The sequence below is a fragment of the Primulina huaijiensis genome, chromosome 11 (genome assembly GCF_012295235.1).
Source record: "Primulina huaijiensis isolate GDHJ02 chromosome 11, ASM1229523v2, whole genome shotgun sequence".
Lineage (NCBI taxonomy): Eukaryota > Viridiplantae > Streptophyta > Magnoliopsida > Lamiales > Gesneriaceae > Primulina > Primulina huaijiensis.
Window position 1 is genome coordinate 24,955,417 of NC_133316.1, and position 12,524 is coordinate 24,967,940.

The following is a 12,524-nucleotide window of genomic DNA, read 5'->3' on the forward strand; positions in this document are numbered from 1 at the left end:
CCAAGAATAGTCTGTCTTTTTGTGTGGAAGTACTCGCTTCAGCTCATTGTTATTTCTACATTCGTATTACAGAAAGGCTATTCTGCCTAACCTCAACGTGTTCACCAGTACGATGTATTTAAGGTTGTTTATGTGAGTGGGGGCGATGCGTTGTATCCTAAGAAAAGGATGCTGCAGATTGAGGTGGAAAAGGATGCTGCAGAATGAGGTGGAAAAGAATGAAGCTTTTTCATGCAAGATTCTAAGGAGATGTGAATTAAAGAACGTCATGTTTTAATTCTGGACCGATTTGGCAATTAGCCCTAAACATGTTTTGACTGTATATTTAGGATATATTAGACTATTAATATATTTATAAATTAGGTTTTATATCACATTATATGTCATAATTCGCTTGCAAAGCATGAAAATCGATCATCAAATCCCAAGGAGGCACTCCCTTAAAATACACATTTACTTCTTATTGGGGTCGTCAATCTAATATCAAGCCCACAAACAAGCTTCAAATTTTATTGCGCTCTAGCACCAGAGGACTGAAATAGTTATTAAATCATCAAAAACCCAGAACTCTTCTCGTATGCCTGCCATCCAGAAAATGGGAAGACTTTTTTTTTTTTTTTTTTAATTTTTTTCACACTTATTTCCCGTATGAATAGAGCAAAGTTGATTGGAGCAACAAAAAGATGAAATTTTGGCAAACGTTATGATGAAGATTGACAAATTTGAAGGACCCATCAAAGAATTGAGATAGAAAGTTTGCAGTAAAAGGACGGACGTACATCCAGCAAGTTTGAACGCGGACCTTACGATGTTTGAAGATGACATTTCGATTTCGCTGTACTGTTCAAATCAAACCATGCAAGATTTCTGTACAATTAGCTGCGGTTCGAATGGAGTTTCAAAACAACCGACACTTTGCTCTTATTTTCTTATGGTAAAATCAAATATTAAAAGCCGATGATTTGAAATCCATGTATTTTAAATGTTACAAAATAAATTCAAATTCATCATGATACTACAATTTTACTGATCACATTCTATTTCAAATCTTTAGAATATTTGTGTTATTTAAAATCTATTGTGATATGTATAATATATAATATAAATAAATAGAAAATGAACTTGAGTTTCCTATGTTTAACTTATTTAAAGATGAAATAAATTCGAAATCATAAATTCCAAATCATTTTCTCTCAATAGATGAATATCACTTGAATTGAGAATTGTGAAGAAGTAGGTATTCATATGGTCAAATAAATTTTACCAACCCAAATCCAGCCATTTCATTGTCAATGTCATGAAGAAAATACGATGTTTGGTCAAAAATATTGGCGACGCCCCCACTAGAAAAAAGACATTTTAAGGACAACGTGGCCCACCTCATGAACTATTTTCTGTATACATCAATTTAAATCATGTCTTCAATAATAAATTTTAGGATATATATTTTTTGTATCATTGAAATTTAAACGATTTTATGGAACTTTTTGTAATTTAGAACATAATTTTTCAAGGTCGTATATAAAAATAACGTGTAAAAAGTTATTTTTAATAAATTAAATGAGGACATTTATGTACGTCATTTTATATTTTTGGAGGAAAATATTAATTCTCAGAAGGGATATAAGTGTCAAAATGTAAAATAGGAGGAGATTCATGATGCTAAATGTATCGTTAGTGTAAAAAATTGAACATCATATATTTATTATATATATAAATATAAATTCTTACGCTAATTTGGATGCCTCTCTCTATCTTCAAAAGGTTAACTTTTTATTTTTCAATAAAAAAAACCCATTTTTTAGGTTAAAGATTTATTAAAAATTTATAAATGTGAGCGCATAGTGCAGAAAGCAGCGATGATGTTTGAACAAGTGTTTTGACCATTCGCTTGTCTTCTTTCGGTCATTGCTCAAAATCATCTCTTCGAATTCACTATTTTGACTCATTTTTTTTTATCAATTATTATATATTATTGTTACACATTTTTATTTCCTCAAAAAAATATTTATCTTATATATTTAATTGTATGTAACACTAGAAATCCTAATTTAACAATAATTTTATCTATACATCCAATCTTTTGTGAATAATATTATTTAATGGAAAGGTAATTTGGTAGGGCAAATCTTGATTTTATTATTATTTGTGTGATCCATAATATCCTGTAAATTATATTTCTCATCTTCACATAATTATATATTTGACCGAATGTAAAAATTATATTTTCTAAAGATGATACACGTAAGTAATTTTTTTTCAAAAAATTTATGTTATACTGTTATTGTTATATTTTTTAAAAGTAGTAGAAATCCGAGTATATAAATGGTCAACACATTTGCCCATCTAATTATTATTATAAACTAATAGTCTTTCTCTTGCATCAGATTGTCAGATCTTGAAGGACCGATTTCGTTTCTTCTAAACGAGAGAGAGTTGGGGACTCAGACAGGGAAAAGTGAAGGGTGAGGAAGATCTCATAATGGAGTACGAAAGGATACACAAGGTTCAGGTCTCGTTTTCATTTCATGCACCTGAAAAACGACTAATCGTTATAAACACATGCATTTTATTTTGTTGTTTTGTAAATGCACAAAGTGTTTTCAAGAAAATTCTTGCCATCCTCTGCTTTTTCTTTCATTCCGACCTACTGCTTTCAGAGTGTGTCTCCAGTCACTGTATCTTTTTTTTTTTTTTTTTTTTTTTTTTTTTTTTTTTTTTTCTTTTTTTTTTTTTTTTTTTTTGTGAGCATTGGCTTTTCATGATTAGGATTGAAAGATTACTGAGATGGGTTCCTTTCTTTTGTTGTTTTTCTTTCACTGTTTGTTGAGATTGTTTTGATATTTCTTTTCATTTGGTTGGCTGTGCTGGATTTTGTCCATATAGGAAAGATTGTGCTGAATTATTTTCAATGCAGACTGGTATAATATCTCCTAGCAAGTTGAGGATGAAGCTTACTGGTTCACAAAAGAGAAAGGATGAATCAAACTGTAATTCTTCAAAAACATCTCCTTCTAGATATGAGGATTCAGAATTTGTGATGAACAGTTTGTTAGCTGTGGGTAATGCAGATTTTGGGGAGGAAGGTATGATTTATTTGCCTCGTTTCGTGCTTTTCCATCAGCTAAATGTCTGGGGAAAACTGAGACTGGGATATTGTTCTTTGAACTGTTTCTATTGGCTGGCTCACAAGGAACTGGTTCTGTATTTGTAACAAATACCAGAAGTCGTCAATTCTAAACCGTAAACGCTTATAGAATTCATTACAGATCTTCCTGTCTGCTCTGAGCACATATTTCCTTTCAAGATTACAGCTTTTCTTAGATAAAAACCTATGTTGTTCAAATCTTACTTCTGTTTTATTGGTGTTTCCCTATTAATCTTTTACAGACTCCAGTATAGAAGTTCCACCTATTAAATATGATCATTCCAATCTAGATGCAAGCCATGATGATGTGAATTCTAATCAGCTGAGACACCCCGTGCCCAGAGAAAATGGGGAAACTGGACAGTTAAGAACACAACTAGTTTCCAAGACTGATGACACCAATTCGAATACAGTATATCCTGTTAGAACTTGTGAAGAAGAAAATCTAGATTACGATAGCACATCGAGTTTCGAATTCCATAAAGGCGAGAGATCACTGCACCATTCTGCGGCAAGATCTTTATCAAGACCAATGTCATCTAAATGGAATGATGCAGAGAAATGGATTATGAATAGGCAGAATGTGCAGTCCAACGTATCCAAGAAGACTAATCTACATGATCAAGTGAACCATGGAATAGCAGCGAATATGGTCAGAGTTGCCTCGGAGTCTGCTAGCTCTGAAAATAAACCATCAGTGAAACGGGTTAATTTCTGCCTGCCTACTTCTCAGGCGGGGCTCGGAAAGTTTGCTTATGCTTCACAAGGAGCTGCACCAGTTTCAGGCCAAGCCGAACTTGAGGATTTGAAAGGGGCTGAGGGCGATACAGGGTTCCCGTTTACAAAGAGCGTTACAGAAGAAACCAGGGGTGATTTTTGTTTTGAGATTACTTAACTTCAAATGTATAAAACAATGTTAACGACTTGGAAAATTTGTAGGTATTCCTGTCATAAGATCAGTGTCAATGAGAGACATGGGAACGGAGATGACACCTATTCCCAGTCAGGAGCCTTCAAGGAGTGCCACCCCTGTTGGTGCAACAACTCCTCTCCGCAGCCCAAATTCTTCTATACCTTCTACTCCTCGAAGAGGAGAGCCAGAAAGAATGTCAACAGGAAATTTAGGTGCTGATTATAAGAAAGATAAATTGTCAGAGAAAGAAATGAAGCTCAAAACAAGAAGGGAGATTGTTACCCTTGGCGTTCAGCTCGGTAAGATGAATATTGCTGCATGGGCAATAGATGATGATAAAGAAAAAGGTGAATCCGGAAATAAAACCATTGACGCAAATGAGTTTGAACGAATTCAATACGCGAAACATGCGGCTTCATGGGAAGAAGCTGAGAAATCTAAGCATGCTGCAAGGTTTCTCCAATTAGAAGATTATGCTGATTATTTCGTTAAATGATCTTTTAGCTATCTTATCATGTGTCAAATTTGGCCTAACAATTCGTTGTACAGGTTTAAACGAGAAGGGATAAAAATTCAAGCATGGGAGTGTCGACAGAAAGCAAAGCTTGATGCAGAAATGAGGAAAATGGAGGTAGAGATCTTGGCTCCTTATATTCATCCAGTATATGTTTGGTGAAGTATTACATCATGAATAAGTCTCGAGTTGCATAAAAGCATTTTATTCAATTCATCAGTTGTTCTTTTGCCTACATTCAGTCCCAAATTGAGCAAATGAAAGCAGAAGCTCAAGCAAAGATGCAGAAGAAGGTAGCATTGTCGAGACAAAAATCGGAGGAAATGCTACATTGTGCAGAAGCTAGAAGAAATCTTCAGGCCGAAAAAACTACAGCACAGGCAGAGTACATTCGCCAAACGGGTCGAATCCCATCATCTCCTTTTATCTGCTGTGGTTGGTTGTTAACCAACCAGGAGAGATAACAGATATAATACATAATGAGACAGCCAACAAAGCAAACCAAAGTATCGAGCAAAGTTTCAAGTTCTATTGCTGCAGTTTTCTCTGACGGGGATTAATCTTTGGTCTGGATGTGATTGCCATAATGCAATTATCATTGCTTTATTTGTACCCCGTATAGCTCAAATTCAACATTTTCGCAGAATTCCTGTTACAAGCTGATTCAATGGCATCTCCAATTGAAGAAAGTATTTCTTGTTTGGCTTCCTTTTATCTTAAATACATGCGTCTTGAGTTTGTAATTTTCAATTATGAATTAACAAGCTGGGGCATGAAATTGTTAAATTCTGTGCTACGTGCACTTAATGATTTAAGGTTATTTTGCATTATAGCATAGCTTCTACATGAAAGGCTCGTGTTAAAAGCAGAATTTTTCTTTTCCCTCGCACATTCAGAAGCAAAATTAATATTACAAGCATACAGAACTGATTTTTTTTAAAAAAAAAATCCAATTAGAAATCAAGAGTGCCAACAGATGGTATTCCAGAACCCATATTTCTGGCTTCCTGCTGTCCAATATAACCATCACAGGTGCCATTCTGAAGGGGCGGCCTCTGAATGGGGACCGAAATCAGGAGCTCAACCCCTCGTCCTTCCATCTCCTGTACTACTTGAGGTGACAAAATCTTGATACACCATACACTGTTAACAAATTCCCTGGAATATGGTGATGAAAAGGAATATGCATCATAAAGGAATGTCCATCAAATGAATAAAAGAAGAGTCAGGAAAAGACTTTTTTTTGAGGATAGGAAAAGACTTTTAATATATGTGTAATCAATAAATTAATTATACACATAACTTTTACACACAAAAATTCTCTCTCCCCCTCACGCGAGAAAATCAGTCACCTCTCTCTTAGAAGCCCACAAACACTCCTCCACAGCATAGTCGGTCCGACGTCACCGCAGCACCACCGAATTTTTGAAATTCATGCTATTAACTCTCGACGCAAATTTCGTTTAACTTTCTAGTACGATCTATACGAATAATTCAGTTCCTGATTGTAGACTTGATTAAATAATTGAAGAAGGAGAAAGATCCATTCGTAAGGATTTACAAGAAGCGATATCTCCACTTAAATTCCGAGATAGTTGGAATTGACGTTATATACGCAAAGCTTATGAATGGTTTAAATCATACGAATGTTTTGAACTTAAAAAAAAAAATAAATTAAAACTTTTACTGCTCTTTTGTAAATACAAGAAAACGATACACCAATTTATATGTCACATGTATAAATTATTCATAAGGACACATAAATCAGTGTATTTGAACATGGTGGGCTGTAGCCTTTTCTAGTTGTTGTATATGGAAACCCAACCCCAAGCCATCTCCACTTGCGACACGTTTTGACATATTAAATATTAATCATTCTCTACAAATTAAATCGTCGATGCACGACCAATCAACTAGTTTATAGCTAAAGTCAATAAAGTACATGCGTAATCTTTAGGTAATTAGCTACATCGATTTGTAAATTTAAAACACATGAATTCATTCATTTGACTTTTGGGTGCTCAAATGATCATTAATAGTGCCTAAGAATATTGCGATTAGTGGAGCCCAGGTGTTCATGATGTTCGTGTGAGGCGATAATCTTTTTGACCAAAGGGAGATTAATGATCTTAAGGGAATACGACGACTGTGAANCGGTCAAATTGTAGTTTGACCGAATTAAGCGTAATTAAAACGTTTAATTAAGCATATTTAAGCACAATTAATCACATCTATTTATTTTTTAATTTTTTTATTTTGAAGTTATGTCTTTTTATTTTAAAATAATAAATTAGATTTATAATTTAGATGTTTATTTTTTAATTTTAATCATGATTAAGTGTGTCTGATAATGATTTGACAAATATTTAACATTTTTAATATGGTATAGTTGCAAAAACAAATAAAGATTGTAATTTTGAGATTTTTATGTTTCTATAAATATGAGAATTAATGAATCAGACTTAAATTTATCATATTTATGTATTATTTTATCTATTTATTGGTTTAAGATAATTACAATTACACTAAAGATAAAAAACATTTTTCCACGCTTAAGCATGTGCTAATCTCGCTTAAAATTGAAAAGCTTGGAGCTCGACATCTGCGCTTCAGGACGCTTCACGCTTTTTAAAACCTTGCATGTATTATCGGTCGCTCGCCCGTAAAGCTTTAATAAAACTAAAAGAAGGGAGTCGGTGGTATACGTACCAAGAAAGAACCGATCTCCAATCCTAAAATCCAGGCGATCTCGAGTCATAATCAGAACAGCTGGAAAGGCTTCAACTTTCTTCCAGTGGCAACCTTCAACCTAACATTTGTCCTTCCGATGTACAAGCTTTCACTCACAGAAAAAACTACTGAATATATGCAAAGCATGCTCAGAATTGAAGATAGCAGGAACAAAGACGACCTTGTTAGATAACATATCCCCACCCCTGGTGGGATGGGAAGCTTTGTCATAAACTTTTAAAAATTTTATTTTATTGATATTCCTGAAAAATTGTTTCATATTTTCACTTTGGTGCCTGCATTTTTTATTTTTCAGTAATCAGCCTCAACTTCCATATCCAGATTACGCACACATACTTCACTGTCATGCCAACCGGTGTAGGAAAATTAAAAGATAAAATAAACGGAATGCAAAACTGCTTTCACCCGTAATACATACGTATACACCTGCATTTTAGGGTTTTTTTTTTACTTCTCCTGGTCCTTTTCAGCATCGATCTGCTGCGATTTCTTGGATTTTGGTTCACATTTTCTGCTGAATTGTCGTTGGCGCGGGAACGAGTGATGGGTATAGCAGGCCCCTGTCCAGCAAATGCTATTGAAAATTTTGAGCGTTAGAGAAAAAGAATCTGTTTGTGGATTCGCGTCTATTTTTTCATCAAATGTGATCTCTGCGCTTTTGGGTTCAGATGTGCATTGTTTCTGTTTCTGATTCTGGTTGTGCATTTTTTTACCGTTCATAACTTTGCTGGTTTGGCATTTTTGTTCAAGATATAAACATGAATTAATTGGTGTGGTTGTAGCTGGGTTCTATGGAATTTGAAATTTTTAAGAAATGATTGGATTTCGGTGCGCCTCCTCTTTTATCTGTAGTTTTATCTCTGTGTTGATTGTGAGAAATGGATCGGAGTGATATTTAGTGTATGTTTAGGCATTTTATTTGGACTGTGAGGATGAAGAGGTTTAAAGGTGAGCCTCCTAGTTCAAGGAGGTTCAAACTATCACACATTTTATGGGGGATAGCTGCATTATATTTAATTCTTATTTTCCTCAAGTTTCCTCAATTTTTGAAGAGTGCCACAGTTTTTAGTGGCGATTTTGACGAGGGTTTTGTTGGATTGTCTAATGTGGATGACAAGGATGTAGAATTGAGTAAATCACGGTCGACATCCATGTTCTCTGATGGGTTTCACCGCATATTACAAAATAATGAAAATCAAGATCCTCATGTAAGGTCTGGCGAAAAAGCCTCACAAGATAAGGAAGATGGCCACCCTCTGACAAAGCCAATGCAGCCACTATATGGTCGAATAACTACTGGAAGTTTGAGACGGATGAATAGACCCAATAACCTGACTCTTCTGGAAAGAATGGCGGTTGAGTCATGGACTTTGGGGTTGAAGGCTTGGGAAGAAGTAGATAAATATGGTGATAAGGAGATTATAATGGGCACGGTACTTGAAGGGAAGCCTGAAACATGTCCTTCGTGGGTTTTAATGGATGGAGAAGAATTGGAAAAAAGAGATCTTGTTATGTTCCTACCATGTGGCCTTGCTGCCGGTTCTTCTATCACAGTTATTGGAACTCCGCACAATGCACATCAAGAGTACGTCCCTCAGCTTGCCAAATTGAGGCCTGATGAAGCACTGGTCATGGTTTCACAGTTCATGGTTGAACTGCAAGGATTGAAGGCTGTGGATGGGGAGGATCCTCCAAAGATTTTGCATTTGAATCCTCGACTTAGAGGTGATTGGAGCCATCGGCCAGTGATGGAACACAATACATGTTATAGAATGCAGTGGGGAACGGCCCAGAGGTGCGATGGCTTAGCATCCAAAGAGGATGATGATATGCTGGGTAAGTTTATGTTTTTATTCTCTGTTTAGTTATCCACACGAGACTATTGCATTTCTTATTTTTCCAAGTTTGAAGAATGTTAGGATTTTACATCATGATACTGACTTGACTCTCTAACCCATCAATACAATCAATCTGCTGTGATTTCTGGCATCAATTCATATATTTTTTAAGGGACAACAACATATTAAATTCTAAAATTCTGCTCTCCTTTTATGTCTAAACCAAAATTAGAATCAGTTATGGCTGTGATTGATGGTTACACGTGGAGAAGACATCAATTAATGCATGTATGACAATTTTGTGTGTGTGGAAAATGATATATATGGAATGATGAGTTCTACCACTTGTACTATAGTCTTTTTTAATGTGAATTTTTGCTTGTATGTTGTAATGCTGAAGTTTAGTAGTGGGTCCGCCTTCCGTAACAATTGCGAGTTATGAGTCTCTTGTGGTATGTCATTTTTATTGATTAGTCAGTAGTTAGCCCTTCTAATGCTCATCATGTAGTGTGCCCACGTTCCATTTTATTGATTTGTACGTAATAGTGATGCTTGGTTCTTATGAAAAATTGCACATTTTTCTTGGCAGTTGACGGGTATTTGAGATGTGAAAAATGGATGCGCAATGATGTCATAGATACAAAAGAGGCCAAAATATTTTCATGGTTTCAGCGATTCATAGGACATGCAAAAAAACCCGAAGTAACCTGGCCATTTCCTTTCTGGGAGGGCAGAATGTTTGTTTTGACCATACGTGCTGGAGTTGATGGATACCAAATAAATGTTGGGGGTCGTCATGTGACATCATTTCCATATGGAATGGTAAGTTTGTTTGCCATTTTGTTTGGATTACATCTGCAATCACTTTTAGTTGGTCTCTGTACATCAGTTTTCGCAGCAACATGGAAAAAACAGACATAAATGAGCTAAAACTAAGCTCATCATCTTTACGTATTGCTTTGGTCAACAAACAAAGTACTATTTTCTGATCGCACCATTTCAACATGCAGGGTTTTACTTTGGAAGATGCAACCGGATTGGCAATCAAAGGAGATGTGGATGTTCATTCAGTATATGCCACCTCTCTACCAACCTCTCATCCAAGTTTTTCACCCCAGAGAGTATTAGATTTCTCAGAGAAGTGGAAAGCTCATCCCATGCCTGAAAGTAGGTTTCAACTTTTCATTGGAGTTCTTTCCGCCACAAATCACTTTGCAGAGCGCATGACGATTAGAAAGACATGGATGCAATCCGTCGCAGTCAAGTCCTCTAAAGTGGCTGTTAGGTTCTTTGTTGCCTTGGTGAGCCATCATTTTATTTAATATCTCCCTCCTCTCTGACTATTTATTACCGCATCTATTGACAGACTTGAAACATGATGATGTCGAGGGTTAAATGTACGTGAAGCATTTATTTAGCTTACATGGATCATTTGCATAAGTTGTAAAATTGACAGTGGCATATCTTTCTTAGAACCAATTCCTATTGAATATTTCTTTGATGTTTGAATAATAATTGTCAAAGTTTCACAAAGCGCAGCGAAGTGCATGACTTCCATCAATCACGCTCTTTATAGAAAAAACCGTTTTTTTAAATATCTAACAGAGGAGAAATCTCTCATTAAAAGTGTGATTTCTCATCTCTTTTATTTATTAAAAAATAAAGCAGAGGAAACCCTAATATCGAGTCACCTCTGCCTTTGCCCTCACATTATAATATTTTATCTGTGGAAGATGAAAATGATGATGATTTTATTAAATTGATTTTATTTTTATCTTTTGAGAATATAAAGCATGCGCTTTACTTTGTGCTTTAAGTCTCATGACACCTGTGTGCCTTACCTTGCACTTTTGATTACTATGATTTGAATACATTTGCCTTGGAACTTTCCGAGATATGATCGTGAGTTTAATAGTCGGTGGAGTGATGAAACAGTTTAAGAAATATGGATTCTGTTCCATATGCTTAATGTTTTTTGCCATTTATACAAGTGATCTCTCTGATCTCCCACACTTCTCTATTCCCTTCCTTTTCTTTTAGCATTATGATTGCCTTGCGAGTTGTAGAATCACACTTAACTGAAAGATAGGTGTTTCTGGAACTGTTGCATGTTTTACAAGGAGTGGTAGATTCAATTGCTAGTTACTCTTGAACCACTCTTCTAAATATATTGCTTCAATTTTTCCTATGAATTTACCAGTCTTTGGGATTTTCATCGATATTTAATTTTATTTTTGTGGGCATATCTTAATTTTAATTTATATTATAGGAGTTTGGCAAGCACTTACTTTAAAGATTTGGCCATGATGTGTGGATAATGAGCAAAATGTGAGGATCATCATAATTTAACACCATTTAAACAATCATCTTTAATTGGGAAAATTATATCGAGCAAAAGATGTGTTGCAAGGATGTTGCAATCGGAAATAGTAATCATATTCCTAGTTGTCAAAGGCGAGGACCCTGCGTTTGGGGTCATCCCAGACCCCTGTTGGCGCAACAATTCACTAGAGAGAGCCCAAACGTTCGCCTGGACTAGCTTTGGAAGTTCACTCAGGCGCACTTAAAGATTTTTTTTAGTTACTTGTTTAAAACAAAAAGTTCAAACCCCAATCCCCAGCAATCCAACGCTCCAATGCTTGAAGCAGAAGAAGAGATCGTTGAACAGAAGAACGAGCCGATGACATCTGCATCTAAAACAACCAGAAGAAACCAATTTAACATCTTTTGAATGAAGATGAACATGAAATTGATATTGATCAAGAAAATTATGAACACTAAGACGAATACAAGTCCGAAAGTTCTGGGGATGAACTTGATTTGGATAATTGAAAATTTTTAATCATGTTACTAATTATTATGAACTTATTAATTGTTTTTTATTTTGAGTGACATTGTGACTTAATTATTTCATATTTTAATATATTTATTCTAATATAAATATATTTTTTAAAAAATAAAAAATGTTCGCCATGCTTGTATATTTTGTGATGTTTTTATGGTTATTCCTTTGGCATCAGATTTATGATTGTCAATAGCTATGGGGCCTTGGAGTGGCCTTTTGTCCATTAATTCCCACTTGCTTGATCGTCCTGATTTCATGTTGTATGTGTATGCCTGATCATAAATATGTACTCGGTAACTGGAGGTTTACCCACTAAAGATTATCATATGTAGAATACTAGGAGTGAAGTGAATGCAATTTTGAAGAAAGAGGCAGCTTACTTTGGTGATATAGAGATTTTGCCATTCATGGATCGGTATGAGCTGGTAGTTCTCAAAACTATTGCCATTTGCGAGTATGGGGTATGTTCAGCTGCACTTCTTATACTCCCTGTTATGGTGCTCCTTTATTTTTTT

General features: G+C 35.2%; 2 protein-coding genes across 4 annotated transcripts in view; both read left to right on the forward strand.

The window, feature by feature from the left end:
• The first annotated feature begins 2,371 nt into the window (after positions 1-2,371).
• On the forward strand, positions 2,372-5,361 carry LOC140987427 (uncharacterized). Of its 2 annotated transcripts, none has more exons than XM_073455924.1 (6): positions 2,372-2,512; positions 2,918-3,086; positions 3,391-4,017; positions 4,088-4,514; positions 4,611-4,692; positions 4,818-5,361. In XM_073455924.1, the coding sequence occupies exons 1-6, from the start codon at positions 2,483-2,485 to the stop codon at positions 5,037-5,039; spliced, it is 1,557 nt and encodes a 518-aa protein (XP_073312025.1). In that variant the 5' UTR covers positions 2,372-2,482; the 3' UTR covers positions 5,040-5,361. The 2 variants fall into 2 exon arrangements, with proteins under 2 accessions (XP_073312025.1, XP_073312026.1); XM_073455925.1 differs by having other exon boundaries at positions 2,391-2,506.
• Positions 5,362-7,510: 2,149 nt separating this feature from the next.
• LOC140988070 (hydroxyproline O-galactosyltransferase GALT2-like) overlaps positions 7,511-12,524 on the forward strand; it is a 7,804-nt gene continuing 2,790 nt past the window's right edge. The window contains exons 1-5 of one of the 2 annotated variants that reach the window (XM_073456962.1): positions 7,512-8,022; positions 8,445-9,162; positions 9,754-9,986; positions 10,175-10,465; positions 12,342-12,470. In XM_073456962.1, coding sequence (XP_073313063.1) covers positions 8,478-9,162; positions 9,754-9,986; positions 10,175-10,465; positions 12,342-12,470 — 1,338 coding nt within the window. In that variant the 5' untranslated portion in view covers positions 7,512-8,022; positions 8,445-8,477. Of the gene's footprint in view, positions 9,163-9,753; positions 9,987-10,174; positions 10,466-12,341; positions 12,471-12,524 lie in introns of both variants that reach the window. The other variant, XM_073456961.1, reaches the window with a different exon arrangement.